Source organism: Arvicola amphibius, chromosome 12, assembly GCF_903992535.2.
Source record: "Arvicola amphibius chromosome 12, mArvAmp1.2, whole genome shotgun sequence".
Taxonomy (NCBI): Eukaryota; Metazoa; Chordata; class Mammalia; order Rodentia; family Cricetidae; genus Arvicola; species Arvicola amphibius.
In genome coordinates, this window is record NC_052058.2 from 99,558,827 (window position 1) to 99,582,341 (window position 23,515).

At 48.7% G+C, this 23,515-nt stretch overlaps 1 protein-coding gene across 1 annotated transcript in view; it reads left to right on the forward strand.

Annotated features, from left to right (window-relative positions):
* Marco (macrophage receptor with collagenous structure) overlaps positions 1-22,496 on the forward strand; it is a 35,674-nt gene extending 13,178 nt beyond the window's left edge. Inside the window, exons 2-16 of the mRNA XM_038349160.2 lie at positions 769-870; positions 1,541-1,756; positions 2,143-2,178; positions 5,345-5,389; positions 8,199-8,243; positions 8,600-8,707; positions 10,899-10,997; positions 11,084-11,119; positions 11,736-11,834; positions 11,921-11,983; positions 17,317-17,361; positions 19,271-19,369; positions 19,801-19,845; positions 20,449-20,625; positions 22,261-22,496. Of these exons, the coding sequence (XP_038205088.1) occupies positions 769-870; positions 1,541-1,756; positions 2,143-2,178; positions 5,345-5,389; positions 8,199-8,243; positions 8,600-8,707; positions 10,899-10,997; positions 11,084-11,119; positions 11,736-11,834; positions 11,921-11,983; positions 17,317-17,361; positions 19,271-19,369; positions 19,801-19,845; positions 20,449-20,625; positions 22,261-22,391 (1,346 nt within the window). The 3' untranslated portion in view covers positions 22,392-22,496. The remainder of the gene's footprint in view (positions 1-768; positions 871-1,540; positions 1,757-2,142; positions 2,179-5,344; positions 5,390-8,198; positions 8,244-8,599; positions 8,708-10,898; positions 10,998-11,083; positions 11,120-11,735; positions 11,835-11,920; positions 11,984-17,316; positions 17,362-19,270; positions 19,370-19,800; positions 19,846-20,448; positions 20,626-22,260) is intronic.
* The last annotated feature ends 1,019 nt before the right edge of the window (positions 22,497-23,515 follow it).

Sequence of the window (23,515 nt, forward strand, 5' to 3'; positions counted from 1 at the left end):
TTTTGTATGCATATATAGCTTTAAACACACACATAAACACACATATGTTCACATGCATACTCATACACACACACACACACACACAGAGAGAGAGAGAGAGAGAGAGAGAGAGAGAGAGAGAGAGAGAGAGAGAGAGAGAGAGAGAGAGAGAGAGAGAGAGGAAGCCAAAGACCAAGGGAGTAAAGTCATGAACTGAATACCTGCATCTTATATGCTAGTAACTCAGTTCTCTGAGCCTCAAACAGTGTTTAGGAAGCAGGAACAAACCTCTTCGCCCTCGCAGCCTGTGTAAATGAAACCTGTAGCTTCAGTGGTTTTGCTGTGTAAGCATTGGTGTCTCCAGCACAGGTGGGGCATCATGCTGGTGCTGATGTCTGAGATGGAGCAGGCTCCATCCACCTGGTTATCCATGTGTGGACCTGAAGCCAGCGGTCAACCTCAGCTGTCCTTCCACAAGTGTTCCACACTTTTATTCTTTCCTCCCCCTCCTTTTCTGTTGAGGAAGCATTTCCCATTAACCTGGAGCTCACCAAGTAGGCTCGGCTGACCGGCCATCTAGCCCTGGGGATCTGCTTGTCTCTTCCTCCCCAGCCATGCATATAAAGAGCTAAACGTGGACCGTCTTGCCTTTTGGCAAAAACAGAAACGGGAAAGATTTGGGTGCCCTTCCTGCTTTCTCAGGAGTTCCCTGCTGCCCCACATGTGACCTGACACAGTGGCCTCCTTCTCGGCGCCTCTGAAACCACTACTTCTCTTCTTGTATTCCAGATCCAACCCCCAAGAAGAGGAATGGAGGGACCTTTTGCATGGCAGTCATGGCCATCCACCTGACACTGCTCACGGCAGGTGCTGCCCTGCTGTTCGTTCTAGGTGAGGCAGTCCTGGTCCTGGTCCTGGTCCTGGCCCTGTGTGATTCTTCATGGGGTGGCCACTTAAGTTCCTTGGGTGCTGAGTAGAGGCCAAGTGGAGGCATCTTGAGAGGACATTTGGCCTCCTGCTAGGGCACAGTAGTTAGACCCACCACGGTAATGGAGGAGTGAAGGTGTGTTCATCTGTGGTATGTGTGTGTGTGTTTGTTTGTGTGCCTATGTGTGTGTACCTGTGTCTGTCTGCGTGGGTACGTGTGTGTGTGTGTGTGTGTGTGTACACCTCTGTGTGTGTGCATATGGAAGCCATTCGGTAACTTTGGGTTGTTTCTCACTTACTCTCCATGTGCATGTGTGTAGGGGGCATACATACACATGCATGCACATGTGTGTGGGGGAGAGAGGGCAATCTTGAGGATCATTCATCAGGCATTGTCCATTTTGAGAAGGGCTCTCTTTCTGGCCTGGAGTTCACCAGATGACTGCCCATAAGTTCCCAGGGATCCTCTGTGGAGAGACTTTTCTTCTCCATTGCCCCACACTGCACAGAGCTTGTGTTTGGAACTCCATGACCTACAGACATAATGTCCACGTGGCACAGAATTTTGGGACCCTGCCCCAATGTCTCAGGCTTCAATGAGGCCCCTAAATGATGCTTTGGGTTTGGGTTCCAGTTCTCAATCTGCAGGAGCGGGTCCTGTTCCTGGATATGTTCTTCAGCAATGAAACACCAGCTGTGGAGGACAAGTCTTTCTTCTCGCTACAGCTGGCATATCCCAAAGCACACCTGGTGCCTCCCAGGCTGCAGGCCCTGCAGGTTCAGCTTACTCAGGTGCACACCAGCCAGGAGCAACTGTTTCAGCGGGTCAACAACCTGACTCAGAATCCAGGTACCAACACAGTCAGTTTCTGTGATGCTGAGGATGAAAGCAAAGCTTCCATCCATGCTGGGTGAGCACTCTACCAGCTGAACTCTGTGTCCTGCCTGCAAAAGAGCCCTTAGACCAACACAAACAGGCTTTCACCTCTGCAAACTGATTTGGGACCATCTGAATATTTCTGTACTTTCCCAGCTTCTGGGGGCCGGGTTCCTGGTTTCTCGAAGCTTGACTACCTGAACACATTCAGGTGTTGTTCTAACCCCCAAGGCTGTAAGAACCATGGGGGGCCCAGCCTTCCATTGCAGAGTCTTGAGTTCTCTGTGGGGCACAGGAGCCGACACAAGCTCCACTCCACACCCTGGCTCAGTCTGAAACCCTCTCTCCTTCCCTCACAGAGCTGTTCCGGATGAAGGGTGAACGAGGTTCTCCAGGTATGTCCATTTCCTGTCTAACCTACCGTGCCATTCCTTGGAAGGCTCCTTAGTTGGGAGCTGTGTATTTTCTAAGTTCAGCTCACTTTCCAATGATCTGCTCATTCCCTATGCTGCCTCTTCATGGACCACCTCTGTGCCCCATAGAGAGAGGTCCCCTGCTCTGGACTCCTGCCTTCCCCCTTGTCCCAAACGATTGCCTTCTCTCTTCAACATCCAGACCTTGCCATCTTCCCGAGACAGTCCGTCTATCTCCCCCTCCCACCTTTCTCAAATGTCCTAGGTTTCCAGAACTTTCTTCCCTCTGTCATGAATAGAAGATGTCTCCGTCTGAATTGCCTCTGCCCCCAGTCATGGCAGGAAAACAAACCACACTAGGACACAGTGTGTAACACTGGGAGTAACAAAAGCTTATTTTTAACAAGCAAGGAAGGAGAGAGAGGGTCCAAGGGAAGGCTCAGTGGCAAGAGTGCTGGCTGCTCTTGCAGAGGACTCAGGTCTGGTTCCCAGCATCCATGTCAAGTGGCTCACAACAACCAGCAGCCTTTTCTGGACTCTGCATGTACCCCTGCATGTGGCAGACATACACACAGACAAACACACATACACATAAAGAATAGGCTTTCAAAGAGGAAATGAAATGTACCCTCAAGAGTAGAGAGTGGTCCCTGCCACGGACATGAGCAATTGACCACTCCTACGTCTGGACTTAACATCTCAGTCTACCACATTCCTGTCTGTGTCTCCCTGAGTGCTTCAGGGCAGTCCTTTTCCTGAGATAGGCAGAGGCTTACTTTCTTAATATATTTTTTATTGATTTTTATTGAGCTCTACATTTTTCTCTGCTCCCCTCCCTGCCTCTCCCCTCCTCTTCAACCCTCTCCCAAGGTCCCCATGCTCCCAATTTACTTAGAAGATCTTGTCTTTTTCTACTACCCATGAAGATTAGATCCATGTAGGTCTCTCTTGGGGTCCTCATTGTTGTCTAGGTTCTCTGGAATTGTGATTTGTGGGCTGTTTTTCTTTGCTTTATGTTTAAAAACCACTTATGAGTGAGTACATATGATAATTGTCTTTCAGGGTTTAGGTTATCTCACACAAAATGATGTTTTTTAGCGCCATCCATTTGCCTGCAAATTTCAAGATGTCTTTTTTTTCTGCTGTGCGGTACCCCATTGTGTAAATGTACCACTTTTTCTTTATGAATTCTTTGGTCAAGGGGCACTTAGGTTGTTTTTCAGGTTCTGGTTATGACAAACAATGCTGCTGTGAACATAGTTGAGCACATGTCCCTGTGGCATGGTTGAGCATCCTTTGGATATATACCCAAAAGTGGTATTCCTGGATCCTGAGGAAGGTTGTTTCCTAATTTATTGAGAAATCGCCAGTTTACACTCCCACCAGCAACGCAGGAGTGTTCTCTTTTCCCCACAACCTCTCCAGCAAAAGTTGTCATCAGTGTTTTTGATCTTGACCATTCTTACAGGTGTGAGATGGAATCTCAAAGTTATTTTGATTTGCATTTCTCTGATGACTAAGGATGTTGAACATTTCCTTAAGTGTCTTTCAGCCATTTTAGATTCCTCTGTTGAGAGTTCTCTGTTTAGGTCTGTACTCATTTTTTTTTATTGGATTATTTGTTCTTTTGATGACCAATTTTTTGAGTTCTCTGTATATTTTGGAGATCACACCTCTGTCTGATGTGGGGTTGGTGAAAGTCTTTTCCCGTTCTGTAGACTATCATTTTGACTTGTTGGCCATGTCCTTTACTTTACAGAAGCTTCTCAGTTTCAGGAGGTCCCATTTATTAATTATTTCAGTGTCTGTGCTGCTGGGGTTATATTTAGGAGGTGTTTTCCTGTGCCAATGTGTTCAAGTGTACTTCCCACTTTCTCTTCTATGAGGTTCAGTGTGGCTGGCTCTATATTGAGGTCTTTGATCCATTTGGACTTGAGTTTTGCGCATGGTGATAGATATGGATCTATTTTATTCTTCTACAAGTTAATATCCAGTTATGCCAGCACCATTTGTTAAATATGCTTTCTTTTTTCCATTTGCTATTTTTTGCTTCTTTGTCAAAAATCAGGTGTTCGAAGGTGTGTGGTATTAATATCTGGGTCTTTGATTCAGTTCCGTTGATCCTCCTGTCTGTTTTTATGCCAATACCAGGCTGTTTTCAGTGTTGTATCTCTGTAGTAGAATTTGAAGTCAGGGAGTGTAATGCAGGGGCTTGCTTTTTTAAAAACAGAGTTTTTCTTAATGGTTTGTTAGGTTTTGTTTTTCTGACGATATGTATGAGTATGTGTCAGTGTGGGAGCACATGCATGTGAGTGCTGTGCTGGAAGTTGGGGACACATGCATGTGAACACTGTTCTAGAAGAAGCACATAGATGCCCTGGAGCTGGGGATACAGGCACATGTGTCCTACATGGGTACCAGGAACTGATCTCAGATTATCCGCAAGACTATCTTAACTGCTGAGCCACATCCTAGCCCTGGAGATGGAGGCTTGCCCACCATGCAGTTTGTTGCAATTAGCTGTGTTAGCTGTGGAAAACGCGTTTCAAGGTGTACCCACTTGTGAGGTTGAGAAGTTCATTAGTGGGAAGGGCAATGGTGCCTTACATGTGAACTTCGAGGAAGGATTGAGGGAGCTGGTTCACCTCCTGCTGAGATCAGCTCTGTTTTGTTTTTTTCCAGAGTCCTGTTCTTCCTCTTCTTAACTTGTCTGTTCCTACCCAACTTTTAAGAGGTTGCTTGTTTGTTCCCGGCTGCTCAGACCCGAAATAATCACACAGAAACCATATTATTTGCAATGCTATTTCGCCAACAGCTTAGGCGTATTCCTAGCTAGCTCTTACATCTTAATTTAACCCATTTCTATTAATCTGTATATCGCCACGAGGCTGTGGCTTACTGGGTAATTCTGGCATCTGTCTCCGGCGGGGCGACATGGCTTCTCTAAACTCCACCTTCCTTCTCCCAGTTTAGTTTTCTCTGCCTAACTCTGTTCCTTTGCCCTATCACAGGCCAAGACAGTTTCTTTACTCACCAATGGTATTCATAGCATACAGAGGAGAATCCCACATCTCCCAGCCAGCTGTAAGCCCTCTTATCTATCTTCCCCAGGGTCCCTAACTTTATGTTTTTACCCTAACATCTCCAGGTGTCCCAGGACCCCAGGGCCCACCAGGCATCAAGGGAGAAGCAGGTGAGTAGGTGTCACAGTGGGCTTTCTCAGTGACAAGGTTCCACAGTGGACGCTAACCCCATGGGGTGGCCTGCACAAGGGGAGGAAGCTTGTATGAGACCTGGGGTAGGCTCAAAGGTGAGGGCAGTATACAAACAGGAGTACTGCCCAATGGTTCCTCAGCCTGGACAGGTTGTAAGATGTGGACAGCCCTGTTGAATCTTCTCTGCTGAGGAACGTAAGCCTGTGAGCCGGGGGTGGGGGGAGTGCAGCTCCATGGTCCAGCAGAGGCTGAAACATCCACACACCTGCCTTTGGGACCCTGCTTTCCTCACCTCCAGGCATCTCGGTTTCTTTCTATGTAAAATGGAGTTGAGACTTCAGTGAGCGGCTGTTGTGTACATTCTTCTCTCCCTGTCTCTGTCTCTCTGTCTCTCTCTCTTCGTACATGTGCACATATGTGTTGTGTCCTGGCACACATGCATCCATGGAGAAGCTGGAGTCAACCTTGGCAGTATTCTTGAGATACTGCCCACCTTGGGTTTTGTTTTGAGCTTTGTTTTGTTTAGAGGCAAGATGTCTTACTGACCTGTCACTTCCCAAATAGATTAGGTTAACTAGTCAGTGAGCCCCAGGGATCCACCTGTCTCGGCCTCCTCGATATTGAGACTACAAGCACACAGCCCCACTCCTAGCCGCCTTACGTGGGTTTTGGGAGTCAAACTCAAATCCTCACGCTTGCAAGGTAAGCACTTTACTGAGACAGTCGTCATCCAAGCCATTGCTGTTACTGTCTTTTGAGCCCAGCGGTAACACAAACTATCCTTCAACTTTGAGTCTTCCTGCCTCAGCCTCCTGAGTGCTGGGATGACAGGCCTGCATCACCATACCAGCCTCCAGACAATGGCTTAAAGTCCACAGCTGCTGCTAGGCCATGGATTAGGTTCTGTTCTTCAGGCTGAGGCTGAGACCTGCCCAGCTGTCTTAGCCATTGGCATAGCTCTGTCAGAGTAATAGACTCGGAGCTGTCTCTCTGAGGAGACGAAAGCCTAGGGGAGCAAGCGACTGTTTGTTTTCACAGAACTCTCCCTGTGCCTTGTGGGTGGACCTGCTGCGGAGGAGGAAGGATGCAGAGTCCTGAGACCTTTTAACAGCAGTGAGCGGAGCCAGCTGGTCTAGGTCAAAGGGGAAGTAAACAAAATCGCAGGCTTACCCCTCCAGAAAGCTCCAGCACGCACAAAAGGGCGCTGGTGAGAAGAGAAAGTGACTTTTAGGAACTGGCTCAGATAGGAAGGCAGTTAATAGAATCCCAGGGAACTCACTGCTCTGTGTCTAAGCAGGGCTTCTTCCAAGGGGCTTTAAACATGGGAAAAGTATGGTGAGAAGCGTACATGAACACTCACGTTTCCATACACAGCACTATGTGCTCTCTCACACTCACATGCATTCATCTGCAAGCACGCGGCAACACGTGTTATTGTGTCTTCACACTCATATGCTACACACAAAGCAGCACATTCGCTCGTGCACTCATATGAACACTGATGCCTGCACATGCATGCATGTTCACACTCACACCACACGCTCTCAGAGCCACACACTCATGCACTCAGACTTGTGTAAACACACATTTCGGCACACGTGCATCCTCACAGTACACAATCAAGGAACTACACGCTCACATATTCGTGCACATGTGTGAGCACACATTTATCCACACACATACATCCTCACAGTCACATGAACACACATTCATGCACACATGTAGGATTCTGCACACACTCTGGTGCTCACACTTAGGTACAGCATACTGAGACTCAGGAGTATGTGCCTGCACACACTCACATGCCCTGTGCACAAGCAGCCTCACACTCACTCACACAGCAGGCCACTCTGAGGAGAGCTAGCCTCCCCTCTTTCTATCCAGAGAGAAAGAGACATGGACTAGGTTCCCCAGATTCCAGAGATGCAGCTAACCAGGCCACTTGGAAGAACAGGCACAGACCATCCCTGGAGGCCGAGCCTGGAATCCCACTCTTCCTCTGGCTCCAGCAGGCATCTGCAGAGTGCAGGAGAAAGCTGGACAATCTTACTGACTCTCAACACTCCTCTCAGGCTCCATGGAACCCACAAACCTAGCAGGAGGAGGAAGTATCTGTGATGGTGGCACAGAGGTCAAGAGCCAAGAGCAGCTGGTACCCCCAGGAAAAGTTGGGGCTCAGGCACCCAAGGCACCTGTTTCTATACCTTGCCTTGCAGACCCTCTTCCTTTCCCTTCTCACCTACCCTCCAGGATCTCCCTGTTTCTCCCTGTGCTCACTATCCTGTCCCAGTCCTCATCCCCGGGAATATCCTCCACTTTTGGCTGTGTCCTGCAAGCTCACCTATAACCCCAGTGACCCAGGAGGGGACTGGTATTTCCCAACTCAAGTTTTTGTCCTGGGCATAGGAGCATTAGTAAGGTATTTGCAGAAGGCCCACTCATCACCAGTCCCATTTTGCAGATGAGAGTGTTGAGGCAAGGGACACTGAGGTGTCTTTTTTAAGGTCATTTACCTTGCTTGGAGAGACAGCTATGATTCAACCCAACCTGCCTTCTTCTAGAGTCTTCCTTCCATGGCCATACTCTGGCCCCAAGCCTTTTGAAAAACAGTCACCTCCATCTGAACCCTGCCTCGTTTTCTGCCACATATGCTTGCTTGTGCATTTGTGTGTAGGGATAGTTAACTTAGGATTGGGTACCTGCAACACCCCGGGGTCCCCAGAATGTCAGCTGACTAAAAAAAAAAAACCACACCACAGTGACTGAGTCATTCTTCTCGTCTTACAGGTCCTCAGGGACTCATTGGTGCACCAGGAAAACAAGGAGCAATGGGTAACTTGGGCTTCCTCTTCTGGGACCAGCCATGCACTGCCAACTCCCATAGGGCAGCTGTCCCCATGGGACTTCCTCTCTGGGGACCAGACATGCATTGCCAATTCCCATAGAGCAACTGTCCCCATGTGTTCTCTCTACAGCCCTGCCCTGACCCCTGAGGGTCAAGGCCTTTCTACTCTGCTTTCTGTCTCAAGACTTCAAAGAGCTCACCAAGCCCATCAAAGAGACGAGCTCATCAATGGGTCCCCCAGGTTTTCCCTAGAGATCCCTTTCCATCTCACTCTGCTTCTGTCCCAGGGAGCCCATCTCCAGCAGGACAGTTGGTGCCTGCCTCATTCCTGGTCTTGCCACAGGTGCCCCAGGACCTCAAGGAGAGAAGGGAAGCAAAGGTGACAAAGGTCTCATTGGCCCCAAGGGGGAGCATGGCACCAAGGGAGACAAAGGGGAGCTAGGCCTTCCAGGTAAGAGTTGTGTTGGGGTGTTAGCATTCGCAGGGAGCTGGAGGTCATGGGGGTTTGTGTATGCCTACTCTGGCTGGGAACAGGGCTCAAGAACTGCCTGCTTGGCTGTTTAAGAGAAGCCTCAACTGTACTCCTATTCTTTTGAAAAGAAATTAATTAATTTCAATTGATAAATAATCATTCATGTTTGCGGGTTACAGTGTGATACGTAGGTTGTACACTGATCAACACAAGATACTTGCCCTATCTGTGACATTTTTGATTCTGTGTGGTAAGAGCCTTCAAGATGGTTTTCATGGAACTATTTGGACTCATAAGGCAAGGACACCAGGGTATGCTCCTGCTTCCTGGTGACATCTTTGTGCACATTGAACTCAGTCCTTTATTAGCACTTGATGTCCCGTCATGAAATAGCCCTTCTTTTAAAAAAAACATGTATGGAATATAGTGTACACGTGCACATGATTGTACATGTGTTGCTATTGAGTGTCTTCCTCAATCACTTTACACTTTTCTTCTTTTATGTCTTTTAGTTTTGTTTTGTTTTGTTTTTTATTGAAAATGTATTTTTTCATATAATACATTCTCATTGTGGTTTATTCTTGAGATGGGGTCTTTCATGGAATCTGGAGCTCACTCACTGGCTGGCCAGCAAGTCCCAGAGATCTCTTGCCTTCTCTCCCCAAGCTCTGGGATAACAAGCACTTACCACCATGCCTAGCTTTTTATATGGATGCTAAGATTCAAACTCAGCACCTCAGGCTTATGCAGCAGGTACTTTACCAACTGAGCCATCTCTCTGGTCCCAGGAATCATTCATTCCTTACGTCTAATCATCTATCCTCGCTCCCAAGCCTTGGACTACCCTCACTCACTCAGACCCCGGGAGGCTGGTTCTTGTTCTTGCTCTCCTCTTCGGAACCACTCGCTAATTAATCATGAATCCGTTCTGAATTCACTGGGAGGAAGCTGGCATGGCACCCGAGTCCTCTTACAGGTCCCTGTCAAAATAACAAGAGTAGAAGGCTGGAGAGATGGCTCACTTGGTGAAGCACTTGCTGTGCAAGTGCAAGTGCAAGGATGTGAGCTTGATCCCCAGAAGGTATGGAGAAAAGTCAGGCATGCTAGCATATGCTCGTAACCGGCCAACCTGTCGGCTGAGTTCCAAGTCCGGTGAGAGACCCTGCCTCAAAAACAAAACAAGGCAGATAGCAGCTGAGGAACAATGCCCAAGGTCATCTGGCTTTCAAACTCATGTCCACGCGCTTACACATACATGTGTATGCACACACTTAAGCATACATGCACAGGTATACACTTCACAAAATTAGTGCATTTCAATATTATAGAATAGAGCTATATATTTTTCTTTTAGTAAATTTTCTGCCCGTGTGCCCATTAGAGAGCTGGAAAGGTTGCTTTGGGGTGACAGTCCTCTTTGCGACCTTCACCCCCCCCCCCGTGTTGGTCCCAGTGGGAACAGAGCTGGGTGTCCACACCCAGGTGACAGTGTGACCTTAGTGGCTCTCAGAGTGGCTACTACTGAGCGAGTCCACTGTGCAGCCCCCTCCCCAGCTGACCTGCCCTTCAGGAAGGCAACTGCCCTCAATTGATATGCACCAGGTACTGAGGGAAAGGAGGAGGGAGAGACAGAGGACTCAGGAGAGGACTGGCTAGAACGAGTTCCGAATGCTGATGACAAGTGGAAAATTTGAAATCTTGGGGGCCAGGGCAGCCCGTGTCTGTACTGCAGGCAGGCACAGAAAGTACTGCATTGTTTTTCTCTTTCCCAATGACCTTTCTATTCTCGGCATCTGAGAGATGCTTTCTAGAACATTCAGATTTCAGTCTGAGAGGCTATGAAAGATAATTCCCAAATTTGTAGACAGTAAAATGAGCCCCCTAAATACTGGGTGTCCCCAGGCTGTGATCCTTCTCCTAGGGTAATGGTTCTGACTGGGATCCTGGTAGCCCAATGGTCACTGGTGTCAGGTTTTCTGGTCAACCTGTTACAAGTTTTTGGCCTGTCTCTGGGAAAGGGACTCATTCCTGTAGGGCTGTGACCAGATATTCCACTTCCAGCACAGGGCACTTTAGTTTGGAGTTTGCGTAAGACAGCAAATGCCTAAGTGGGCTGTTTTACCCTTCTCCCATATCCAGCCTTGATTTCTTTTTCATTTGTTTGTTACAGGGAGCAAAGGGGACATGGGATTAAAGGGAGACACAGGAGTCATGGGGGCCCCTGGAGCCCAGGGAAATAAAGGAGACCCTGGGAAACCAGGCCTACCAGGTAAGAGGTTGCACTGTAGAGGTTGTAGACCTGGAGGAAATGCCCCTCTTTCTGGGAGCATCCTTAGGAGTCTTTATTCATTTCAGGTTTGGCTGGGTCTCCTGGAGTCAAAGGTGATCAAGGTAGGAACTGTGGGCATCTGGGCAGAGTGACTGCGGCCCCCAGAGAAAGTGGAGTAGGGAAAGTTACTCATTATCTTTCTCTCTCTATTCCTCCGTTCTCCACTCTCCTTTCTTCTTTCCTTATTTTACCTTATCCTTTCTTTCTGACAGGGTCTCATGTAGCCCAAGCTAACCTAAAACTCACTATTTATCTAAGGATGACTTTGAACTTCTGATTCTCCAGTTCCCAAGGGCTGGGATCACAGGTGGTTGCATCTCATCTTAGAGTTAGCCCAGAGCACTCCAGGACTTTAGAAACCTGACTGTTCCTAAAAGGAATAGATCAACTGGTAGAGGGGAAGACCCTAATGATAACCCTCTTTACATGTCTACCTCCTTGGCTGCTGAGGAACAGAGCTCAGTGGTTCTACTCGGCGTCCTCAATCTGTTCCCCATCTTCAGTCCTACAGCTGTGACAGAGGAGATGAAGTCTGTGGCATTGCTTCTCTCTCACCCATAGGGGAGTAGCAGACTTCTAAAGATGGCAGCTGGATAGTGTTAGGAGATGTGTGTCACGAAGAGCGGGGAGCCCTTGTGCTACTCACCCCTGACCCTGCCATCACCACTTACCTTCCAGGACAACCTGGAGTGCAGGGTGTTCCAGGCCCTCCTGGTGCAGCAGGATCTTCAGGTGCCAAGGGTGAACCAGGCCTCATAGGTCCTCCTGGGGCAATAGGTGAGGCGCTTTATCCCTGCACTGGGAGTGGTATTCCGATGCCTGCCGAGCCCAATCCTTATGCCCATGTGGTGTCTGTTGTCCAGGACCTCCAGGGATCCCCGGGATTCCAGGGGCTGCAGGTGTGAAAGGAAGCAAGGGGGACACAGGTGAGTGGGTGTGGAGAGGTGGGGAGTCGGGTCGCTGCGTATTCTGGAAGGACAGGAAGGAGGATTGCCCCCAGCATCCCACAAGAGGCAGAGATTCTCCTGATCTCTGGCCCCAGAGGCTCCTGAAGAAGGAAAATAGTTCCCTCCACTAAGTCTCCTTGAGCCCAAGGTCTCTGGGTTATTCTTTTCTGCCTGTGTTTCCCGGAGAGCCTCGAATGCTATGACCAAACCTCAGCATTACAGGAGGAAGCTGAAACCTGTTCCAGCCGGGCTCTCCTGCAGTGACATCAGCACCTAGACTTAGGACAGGGGGCAAAAATCTTTCCCTGTGTTCTCTTCTGGGAACAGCTGGGAACACTGATCCAACCCAGGGAACTCATGGAGGCTAGTTCACAAGCCTTTGAACAGCTTACCTGAAGCTCTTGGTATATAATCAGTCTGGGGGTTTATCCCAAAGATGGTCTTTTCCAGATTCTGTTCTGTAGAATAATATAGTCATTCTACTCCATCATATGGACTAACAGACATTCTACTCTGCCATGTGGGCAAACAGAAATTCTTTTCTGTCATCTAGACGAACATGGAGTCATTCTGTTCTATTGTATACACTAACAGATTTATTCTATACTGTCATGCAGATTAACATAGAGACTTTCCATTTTTTGGTCTGGGTTATAAACAACTTGCCAGTTTTGCCTATGTAACACACCCACTCATCAGTGTGGGCCACTTCCCAAGTCCCTGAGATAATCTGTCTGATATCTGAAGTTGGGCTGTTACATTATGCTCACCTTTCTAGAAAGTTCAGGCCACTGCACTGGGGACTATGGTGACATTAAGTTTGTGGGTGGATGCAGTAGACAGACTACAGGCAAGCAGTTCCCGCGGACTCTTTGATGCCATTTGGAAAGCTCCGTGCGGTCAGGAGTGCCAGTTGAGAGTTCTGTGAGGATTTATGGTACTAGGCTCCTGTCCCCAAGAATGTCCAAGCATCCTCTGCCTTGACTCCTTCCTCTGCCATAGAATAAGGCTGAACAGGGTCAAATAATTTGGGTATCCTTGCCTTTGCAGATATGGACAAACATAAAAGCTGGCCCATCCCAGTTTGAACTGGGTCAAGTGGTTGGCTAGCTCATTCATTCATTCATTCACTCACTCACTCACTCACACATCAGTACCTCCTAGCAAGCCTTGGACACAGAGTGTATGATCTTTGTGAATTTCCTGAAGTCAGTTAGAAGCCACTGCCTCACCTGCGCTTTATCTCTGTTTTGAGTCCCCTGACCCTAGCCCCAGATTCTCTCAAGAGCTCTCCCCAAGGTTCCAGCCCCAGACTCCCTCAAAATCCCTCACCAGGGTTGGGAGGATGTCTCAGATGGCTGGAGTGCCTAGCAAGCTCAAGGCCACAAATTCAATTTCCAGAACTCATGTCAAAATAAAACAGGCTTGGCGGTATTTGCTTTTAATCCCAGTTCTGTAGCAGTGGAGAGAGGTGGATCCCTGGGACTCGCTGGCCAGCCAGCTTAGACTGCTCGGCAAGTTCCAGGATAGTGGGAGACGCTGTCTCAGAAAACAAGGTGGCAGCATCTAGGGAACAATAGCTGGTGTCCTTTGCCTGCCACATGCGCACGTGTGTACGCACACACAGGACCCCACACCAGTTTCATACACAAGTACCCACAACAGACATGCATGCACCTATACACACCAAGATCCCAGCCAATTTTATTACAGACATTTTAGTCTCTGGCTTATTGGTCTTCGTGTGTCTTCATGAAGCATCTTTATGTGGCGTCTGTATGTGTGCGGGCACTCCATTTTTCATCCATGTGGTAAATACCACCAGCCCAATTTCATGGGTCACCCATTAAGTGTGTCTCCTTAGGTAAAAAGGATGAATTATATACTCAGTTTTCAATGTCTGATAATCACCATTTGGGTTGGTGGCTCACCCAAGGCTGAAGCTTGCCTTGGTGCCGCATCTGATGGCTTATGTGGACTTCCCATGGAAGGGACTTCCCAGAATTCTGTGGGCTAATGAATGGCGGTGCCAGTTAGATTGGGTGATTTCTGGGGTAGGTGGCAGATGTGATCCAGATGTCATCCTCATGTTTGAGGAGAGCATCCCCTTGTAACCTCACTGTCAGGAGGCTGGTAATCCCCCAGCTAGAGCTTCGGTGGCAGTTATTCAGCATTGATAAAGCATTCCAGGATTCCAAACCTATGACCTTCCCACTTTGTAAATAAAACCATGAATCTCTCAAGCAAATATCTAGCTGATTCAGATGAAGACGGAAGAATGACGTTGCATTGGCTTGGCCTGGGTTTCACTATTACGGGCTAATTACAAACGAGGAGAGGTCTGTTTGCTGTGCATGGAAGCTTACCACCACACTCATGGTCTATCAAGCCCACACCTGAGTTCTATCTTCTATGCACAGCAGTCGACGGGGCTGGGGAGATGGCTCTGTCTGTAAATTCATGCCGCACCAGGATGAGGACCTGAGCTCAGATCCCCTTAATCCATGAAATTCCAACCTCAGGAGACAGAGACAGAATCGCCAGGGCTACACTAGCCTGAGCTGGTGAGCTCTGGATTCAGCCAGAGACTCCCTTGATAAAGAGGAGCGTGATCTAGAAGAACACTCGACATCAGTCTTGGGCCTCCACATGGGCTCTCACACGTACATATGTGCCCACATGTACGTGCACATCATGCAAAGGCTCAGGGAGAATAAACCCCATGCCACAGGCTGCTAATGCCCAGTGGATCTGAGAGTCCATCCCAATGTCTGATCCCAAAAATATGCTTTTTCGATTTTCTTAGATGCAGTAATACAGAGGACTGCCACACTAAGTGGGACCTTGGGCCAGCAACTTTTTAGAAATACATGTTCTTGGATCCCCATCCCAGTCCCCAGTCCCACTTAATCAACATCTCTGAGTGGACCTGGTAAAATGGTTCTGTGCGTGTGTGTGTGTGTGTGTGTGTGTGTGTGTGTGTGTGTGTGTGTGCTCTTGCACATGCACGCAGAAGGCATCGGAGAAACTTGTCAGATAACCTCCTCCTATCAATTCTAGACTTCTTTTTTTCTTGAGATAGAAGCCATTGAGCCAGAAGCTTGCTGCTTCAGCTAGACTGTCTGGCATGTCCACCAGGATCTGCCTCTCTCCATTCCCCAGCACAGGGTGCTGTAACCGTGCACATCCATGCACAGTCCATGCCTGGCTTTCACACGGGTGCTGTGGATTTGTACTCAGGGTCTCATGCTTGCACAGGAATTATTCTCACCCAGTGAACCTCCTCCTAGCCCCACACAAGCCACATTCAGGAGGTTCTGAGACACATTGAAGATAGACAGTGATGTCATTCAGGGGGGCCTGGAGAGGTCGTTCAGACCAAGCTAAGTGACACTCCAGGAAAGGCCAAGCTGGGCACACTGGCAGACAAAGACAACTTCAGGGCACAGTGGGAGCTGGTGTCTGGGGAAGTGCCAGCTTGTACTGCTCACTCCTTTGTGACCTTGGATAGATCACCTCAAGTCCCTGAGCATCCTCTGCAAACACTATCCTCTGTAGGCAGGGAAGCAGCGGGAATCCTCGGGTGGGGCTAGGGGAGCAAGCAATGAAAGAAGACAGGGCTGGGCTATGGAGGCAGCTCTGTTGGTAACGTATGTGAGGACTTGAGTTTGATCCCCAAAACCCATTTGAAAACACGCTGGGTTTGGTGGCATCCATTGTATCCTCAAAACGGGGAAGGCAGAGACAGAAGGTTCCAGGGGCCCAATAGCCAGCATGAATCAAGGAGTGAGTTCTGGGTCAGTCAGGGATTTGCTGCTGAGCAACACTTCTCTCAGGAACCCCTTCCAGAGGTCACCCAGACCCCTCCCTCTGCTCCCCTTGCTGGCACTGCAGTGAGTCTGAAAACTCAGGTAGAGAAGGGAGTCATGGGGTGGACAGGAAGGAGGTGACGGCTCCACATGATTTCTGGTGATATGGTAGGATGGGTCTGTGGTAAGGCTGGCTGATGGCACAGGTGGGAAGCCTGTCAGGCACAGGAGACTATAAATAGTTGTTGTATCATCCACCCCTTCTCAATGCCCCACAGTAGGCTCGCACTCCCCCAGGTTTGCAGAATGGTCTCGGGGAGCCCCACTGATTTGATAGAAATCAGTATGGGCCCTTAAAGTGCTAAAAGAACAGGTTATGACCCATCATGGGGATGCTTGAAGGACGCTGGAGACAGCGGGTCTTCTGGGAAAGGTAAGTTCACGGAGGAGTGAATGACTGGAGAGGAGGGAGTAGAGAAGGGGAGGGGCCAGTGACATCGCATGGGTAATTCCATGTGCTGCCAAGCTGGACAATCTGAATTTTAGCCCAGCACCCCATGCCGTGTAAAGAGAGAGCCAGCTCCTAAAAGTTGTCCTTTGATCAAGACAGATAGACAGACAGACAGACACACACACACACACACACACCACACAAAAGGAGGAGCAGGAGAGAGGACCTATCACATTAAGCTCAAGTGTAATAATCCCCAATGGTTGCTTTATTATTTTTTCATTTTCTGAACATTGAGACTCCTTTTCCATGTGGGTGAGATGCGGTAACTAATCCGAGGTTAGTAAATAGGGGCTGCCCTTGCACATCATGAAGACCTGAGTTTGATCCCCCAGAATCCAAACTAAGAATTAGCCAGACTTGGTGCTGTGCTCCTGTCATCCTGGAGCTGGGGATAGAGAAACTGAAGGATCCCCAGGGTTCATTGGCCATCCAGCCTAACTACTTGGAGTGTTCTAGGCCCCACTGAGAGACCCTGTCTTAAAATACAAGACAGATAAAATCTGTGGAGGTACACTGAAGGTTGTCCCCTGGCCTCCCCGTGCACACATACAAACACACAAACTATTTCGACTCATGTACTGTATAGGTGATGGCCTCTGAAAATCAGGGTGGTCACTCCACAATCTTTGGAACCAAAATGTTCATTTATAAAATATTTCTGCTCTGTCTTGTGCAAATCTCATGAGTGAGAAAGCAATAAGGATAAGGGTTGGCTTCGAGGTCACATCGGGTCACTGGTGGAGAGAGGGAGACAGGCCAGGGCGTTTGGAGGCTGTGGGCCTCAAGCTCCCACACAAGACACCACCACTTTTCCCAAGCACCGTCTTCATCCGTCTGCAGCCTGTCTCCCCTTCCACCCCACTGTGAAGTGTGAAGCAATCAGCCTTCCATCAGCATTAATCAGACAAAGGTAGAGACTGTCTAAGATTAAAAGTGTCTAATATCTAAGTTTTATTATCCTCTCCCCTTTTCTTGTGTTTCCATCTTAGGAATTCAAGGACAGAAAGGCACAAAAGGAGAATCAGGAGTCCCAGGTAAAGGGCTGGCTTTGTTTTAATTTCTCAGACTGATGACTGGGGAGAACTGTGTGCGTGTGGAGCAAAGCCTTATTGACTTTGAACACTGTGACCTTGCTCCTCCAAGATGAGGCAGAGACTCCAAGTTTTGTCAGCCAAGCCTCCATTCCTTCCCTGGAGGATCTGGGAAAAGGGCAGGAACTCGGTGTTCTAAAATGGCTAGAAAGTGGAGGAGTCAGCCCAAGGAGGGTTGGCAATGCATGTAGCAGCGCCAGGCTATGCCACCACCAAAGAACGGGGTGATCTCCTTCTCGTCTTAGTGTTAAGGCTTTTCCATCTCTGCTTTGACCTGTTTTACCTTCTTGGTTCCCCAAGTCCCTCCTCCCCTTCTGCTGCTACTTCTCATCTGGATACCATCATCTTCTTCGTCATCACCATCACCGTACTGCCCAAAGGAGTCTCCTCTGTAAACAGAAACAGTAAATGAAAGATCATGGCATAGCCCCATGTTGCCTATCAACGCAAACACCAATGAGCAAAAATGATAAGAACTGAATCTAGTTCTGCTTATTGCTTGTTTGTTTTGATTTGGTTTGTTTGTTTTTATTTTGGTTTTTTTTTTTTTTTTTTTTTTTTTTTTTTTTTTTTTTTTTTTTTTTTTTTTGAGATAGGGTCTCACTGTGCAGCCCTGGATGGACTAGAACTCGCTATGTAAAGCAGGTTAGCCTCAAACTCACAGAGATCTGCCTACCCCTGCCTCCCACATGCTGAACTTTTAAAGCTGACTAAAGTTTACTCAGTCAGCCAGCAAGCTGGGAGCATAGGGAGCAACATCCCAAAGGACCTGCCGTCCCCGCTCTGCCATCTCCCGCTAGCAAACTTTCTAGAGAGTGAGAGGAATAGTGTCAGTCCAAAGCCTGGTCCTGCCCCTCTATGAGGAGGTCAGCCTGGTCTCTGAGAACCATGGTACCAATAGATGCCTCTGTCCCATCATTGCTCCCTGTGTGGGTAGGTGTCCTGCTGAGCTATTTACAGTGTGCTTGAAGGGATTCCTTTCTACAAGGGCACAAGTGTGCTCTTCTCATGTGTTGCATAAAATCCCATCTAACCATCTGGACCATCATCGAGCAATGTGAGCTCAGGCAGGACAGGAAAGTGGCAAAGCAGAGTCCCAGGCTCTCTTCTGCAGACAGCGCCTGCAGACAGCTTGGAGGACTTCCCACCATGTCCAGATTCTCTTAACACCCTTTGTATGAGGCTTAATCTCCCAACACAAGAACCTTAGTTGGGGGGCTGGAGAGATGGCTCAGAGGTTAAGAGCATTGCCTGCTCTTCCAAAGGTCCTGAGTTCAATTTCCAGCAACCACATGGTGGCTCACAACCATCTCTAATGGGGTCTGGTGCCCTCTTCTGGCCTACAGGCATACATACATACAGAATACTATATACATAATAAATAAATAAATAAATAAATAAATAAATATTACAAAAAAGAACCTTAGTTGGGTGGGTGCAAACCATGCCCACGCCACAGCAAGCGTTACAACAGAACTCAGGCAGGCTTCCAGAGTGATGTTTCTTCCATGTTAGCTACATATTCTGTTGCAGTCTTAGTTTGCTAATCACACATGGGGACCTAGAAACATTCTAGCAAATTCTCACAGAAAGACTAAAACTTCCATATAACTATGTCATCTTATGAGGATTCTACCAGCCATATCTTCCTTTGCATTCTCCATGGCATTAAGGTGGAAGACCAGACAAAAAGAACAGCACTCAGCTGGACCAAAGCTCTGGCTGCATGTTTACACAGCCCATTCCTCAAGGATCTGATAGCCAAGGGCCATTCATCCAGTAATCAGCAAGGCCCTTGTATTCATCTAGGGCACAGAGTGGGGCATCTATGGGGCTAACTATCTCCTCTCAGGCTTTGCAGGCAGAAAGGGAGACACTGGGAACCCTGGGCCAGCAGGCCCCAGAGGAGAACCTGGACAACCCGGCCTGAAAGGAAACCCTGGGATCAAAGGTAGGTGCTGCCATTTAAATGGACTTAAAAGTTAGGGATCTTCTGAAACCAGGCTGGTGGGGGGTGTCTTTATTGGGTTGTCAAGTTGCATGCTAGAGATTGTCCTGGATATAACCAAGTTTCCCCAGGCACACAGCCTTCCTGTCTGTGCTCGGCCCCCTCAGGCAGCACCACAGCCAATCTTTCCATGCATCCTGTTGCTCACTAAATGCTGTCACTATCTAACTTCTAACCTTCTGCTACCTCTGAGGCCTGTGTCCTCCCACCTACCCACTGGTGCTCACAACACAGGTAGCTATGCCCAGAGGTGCTAGATCACACGCAGAACTGGAGGAGGGCGACTGACCCTTCCTGCCTCTACATGTTCTCATGTGGGCAGAAAGGGCAAGGAAACTCTTGGCTCAAATTGTGTGCTTTTTTCTTTGTGACAGGGTCTTCTGGCGAGCAAGGACAGAAGGGAGAGAAGGGCCAAAAAGGTAATGGATGCTTTAATTGTCTTTCCTTATCTTTTAGAGTTCGTTACCTATTGCAGAATTCTGGGTATGTGTGTGTGGGGGGGGGGGGTATTTCCTGAGGACATTCTTTATCTCTGACCTGAGCCTATTTGTGACCAGAGACCCAGACAGCACCTCCTCTCTCCCTTCTTTCTCCATCTTCTCTCCCCCATCCTCATTCCTAACATCTTTTCTTCTTCCTGCCCCCCCCCCGTGTTTACTTCCACTCTCTCTTCTTCCCTTCCTCCCTCACGTCTTTGCTTCTTTTTCTCATCTTCTCAATTTCTCCCTCTTTCCATTTGCCTCATCTCTGCCTCTACTCTCTCCTTCTGTCCCATTTTTCACCCTTTATTCCCTTTCCACAACACATGGCAAGTCATGATCCCACAGAGGCATCTGACCCTGTGGCTTGCAGAAGGAAGGAGGGCTGTACACCAGAAAGGGGGATTAGTGCAAGCTCCACGACAAGGCCCTGCAAGCAGGACTCATCCTCCCCCATAGCTGTAGAACCTCTAAGAGCAGGAAACAAATGCACAGCATCGTGGGCTGGCGTTCGCCTCACCTTCCGCACATGTTCTTGTCCAGGCGAATCGGCCCTAAACGTCCGGATCGTGGGTGGCACCAATAGAGGCCGAGCTGAAGTTTTCTATAACAATGCCTGGGGGACAATCTGCGATGACGACTGGGACAATAACGATGCCACTGTCTTCTGTCGCATGCTCGGTTACTCCAGTGGGAAAGGACTTTCCAGCTATGGAGGTGGTGAGTGGCTTTGCAGCCTGGGGCTCTGTGCTAGACGTGTTCACGTGGTCCTTTGGTGAGGTAATGTAGTGTGGCTGGGGCTAAAAAAAAATCATTGGCTCAAGCAACTGGGAAGTCCTGCAGCTTAGCAGTGGGTAGAGTAGCTGCAGCTCTGGGCTCAAGGCTTACCTCTTTCCGGAGTGGCCCCCTGTCTGAAGGATGCTGTTGCATCCCCAGCACTGACAGCAAAGGCTTTAAAGGGCTCTGAGTACTACCGTAGGTCACTGTCTATGCAGTCTTGTAGCAAATGCCACATAGCCAGGACTGTCTATAAAGCAGGGATAAGTGTGGCTTTTGAAAGCCAAGGGAAAAGACAGAACCACAGCAAAGGCAGATTTTCACATCTGGAAACCCAAATTGAAGCTGCCAGAAGTCTTAGCCTTGAAGATACCGAACCTCTGTATGTGTGCACATGTGCATGTATGTTCATGTGGGCGAGCATGCATGTGTTTGCACATGAGTAAGACCTCAGATGTTTCTCAGTTCTTGTTTTGCTGAGGCAGGGGCTCTCACTGGCCCAGAGTGATTAACTTGACTGGGTTGCGTGGCCAGTGAGTGCCAGGGAGCTTCGTGTTTCCACCTCCTAAGCACTGAGATTATAAGACCACACCTCCAGATCCTGTTTTGGTTTTTTTGTTTTGTTTTTTTTTTTTTTTTTGACATGGGATTCTGGCTTAAGTGGTAGCACTTTACCGGCTGAGCCATCTCCCCTGCCCCTGTGAAGGTCTTTTAAAGGATCCATGAGAAGTCAGAGGTAGTGGCCAGCACCTGCTATTCCAGCTCTTGGGAGTCTGAGACAGTATGACAGAGAGTTTGAGGCCGTTCTGTGCTGCACAGCTCAGCTCAGTCTCAAACAAAACCAAAAGTAGAGAGTAAGAAGAAAAAAACCATGGTGAGACTTACTATCCTCAATTCAGGGGAGTTGCTCTGCATCTCTAGAAATCAGTTTATACACCCATCCTCCCACCTTAGCAAAGGCAATGGCTGAACAACAGGGCACAAGGCCAGCTCTCCTTGTTACTTTCCTTGGGTGTTCTCTGTTTCACCCCACCCCAAAGTACAGAGCCACTCCTCACACAGAGGCCACCCTCTGCCTTATTCTCTTGAGACAAGGTCTCTCACTGAACTGGAGCTGGGCTGGCGGCCTTTTTATGTGGGTGCTGGAGATCCATACACAGATTCTCCTATCCACGGTACCATCTCCCTGGTTTTATGCTTGCCTTTCAATAAGGGTTTGGCTAAGCTGGAAAATGATGTTTTCAACCCTATCAGAGGGAAGGGGCTTCCAGTTGTATGGCTGCCGTAGGTCCTGTGGAAATACAGACACAACTTGAGGGAGCTGAGCTGATGGGGAGACAGTGGAAGGCTGTGTGCACACATAGTGTGTGGATTAAGTAGTAAATATTTGCATGAGGCTTTCATGATGTGGTTGAGGTAGGAGAAGAATCGGAGATACTGTAAGAGACATTATAAGAGTCTTAGAGCCCTGGGCTTGCCTGGTCTCTCGCCCTACCTGGGAGCTCCTGGGAACCGGCATGTTTCCCTGACCTCTCACCTGACACCCTTCCTTTCTCTCTCTTTGTTCCTCTGTGTCAGGCACTGGGAATATCTGGCTGGACAATGTGGGTTGTCGGGGGACAGAGAGCAGTTTGTGGAGCTGCACGAAGAACAACTGGGGCTCTCACAATTGCAACCATAATGAAGACGCAGGTGTGGAATGCCGCTGACCTGGGCGGAGGTTACTGCTGTCCCCAGGTGTCTTCGAACTCCAACCACATGGAGACCTGTGGGCTCCCTAACTCTGTTGGGGGGAAATAAAACTCAGCTGGGGATCTGCTGTGTCTGAGTGTCTCTGAGCTAGAAACCCTATTCTTTATAGCCATGCCCACTCAAAACGCGCATGCTAGGCTCACAGACATGCCCGTGACTCAAAAGCTAGAGGGGAGATGAGGCTGAAGCATATGAAAGTTACTGTGGCCACATTTTGTCTTGGCCAGCCCTTCAGTCATTCATCACCTTTCAGGGCCTCCCTCCCTCCTCTGTCCCCAGCACGAGGCCCTCTCTTTGGCTGTCTGCTGCTTAGGGGTTAGCTTGCCAATAGTGCCAGGTCATAGATACATGCAAACTGTCCTTTTCCATCCACGGGCTACTCTGAGGTCCACAACTCTGAGGACTTTTGGCAGCCCCCACCCCCAGAGCAAAAACTCAGAAAATACAAACTGAAGGCTAGGAAGATGGCTCAGTGAATAAAAGCACTTACTGTGCTAGTGTGAGAGCCTGAGTGTGCAACCCAGAACTCACGTTTAAAAAATGTTGGGGAGCTGGAGAGATGGCTCACCTAAGTGTGCAACCCAGAACTCATGTTTAAAAATGTTGGGAAGCTGGAGAGATGGTTCGCCTAAGTGTGCAACCCAAAACTCACGTTTAAAAATGTTGGGGAGCTGGACAGATGGCTCACCTGAGTGTGCAACCCAGAACTCACATTTAAAAATTGTTGGGGAGCTGGAGAGATGGCTCACCTAAGTGTGCAACCCAGAACTCACGTTTAAAAATGTTGGGGAGCTGGAGAGATGGCTCTCCTGAGTGTGCAACCCAGAACTCACATTTAAAAATTGTTGGGGAGCTGGAGAGATCGCTCACACAGAGATCAAAAGCCCTACCTGCTCTTATAGAAGACCCAAGTTCTATGCCCAGCACCCATAACAGGGAGCTCACAGCTGCCTGCAGCTCCAGTTCTAGTGGCTCTGGTACCCCTTCCAGCCTCCAAGGGCATCATCTGGGACTGGAGAAGATGGCTCAGCAGTTAAGAGCATACACTGCTCTTGCAAAGGAGCACGTAACCATGCCCAGT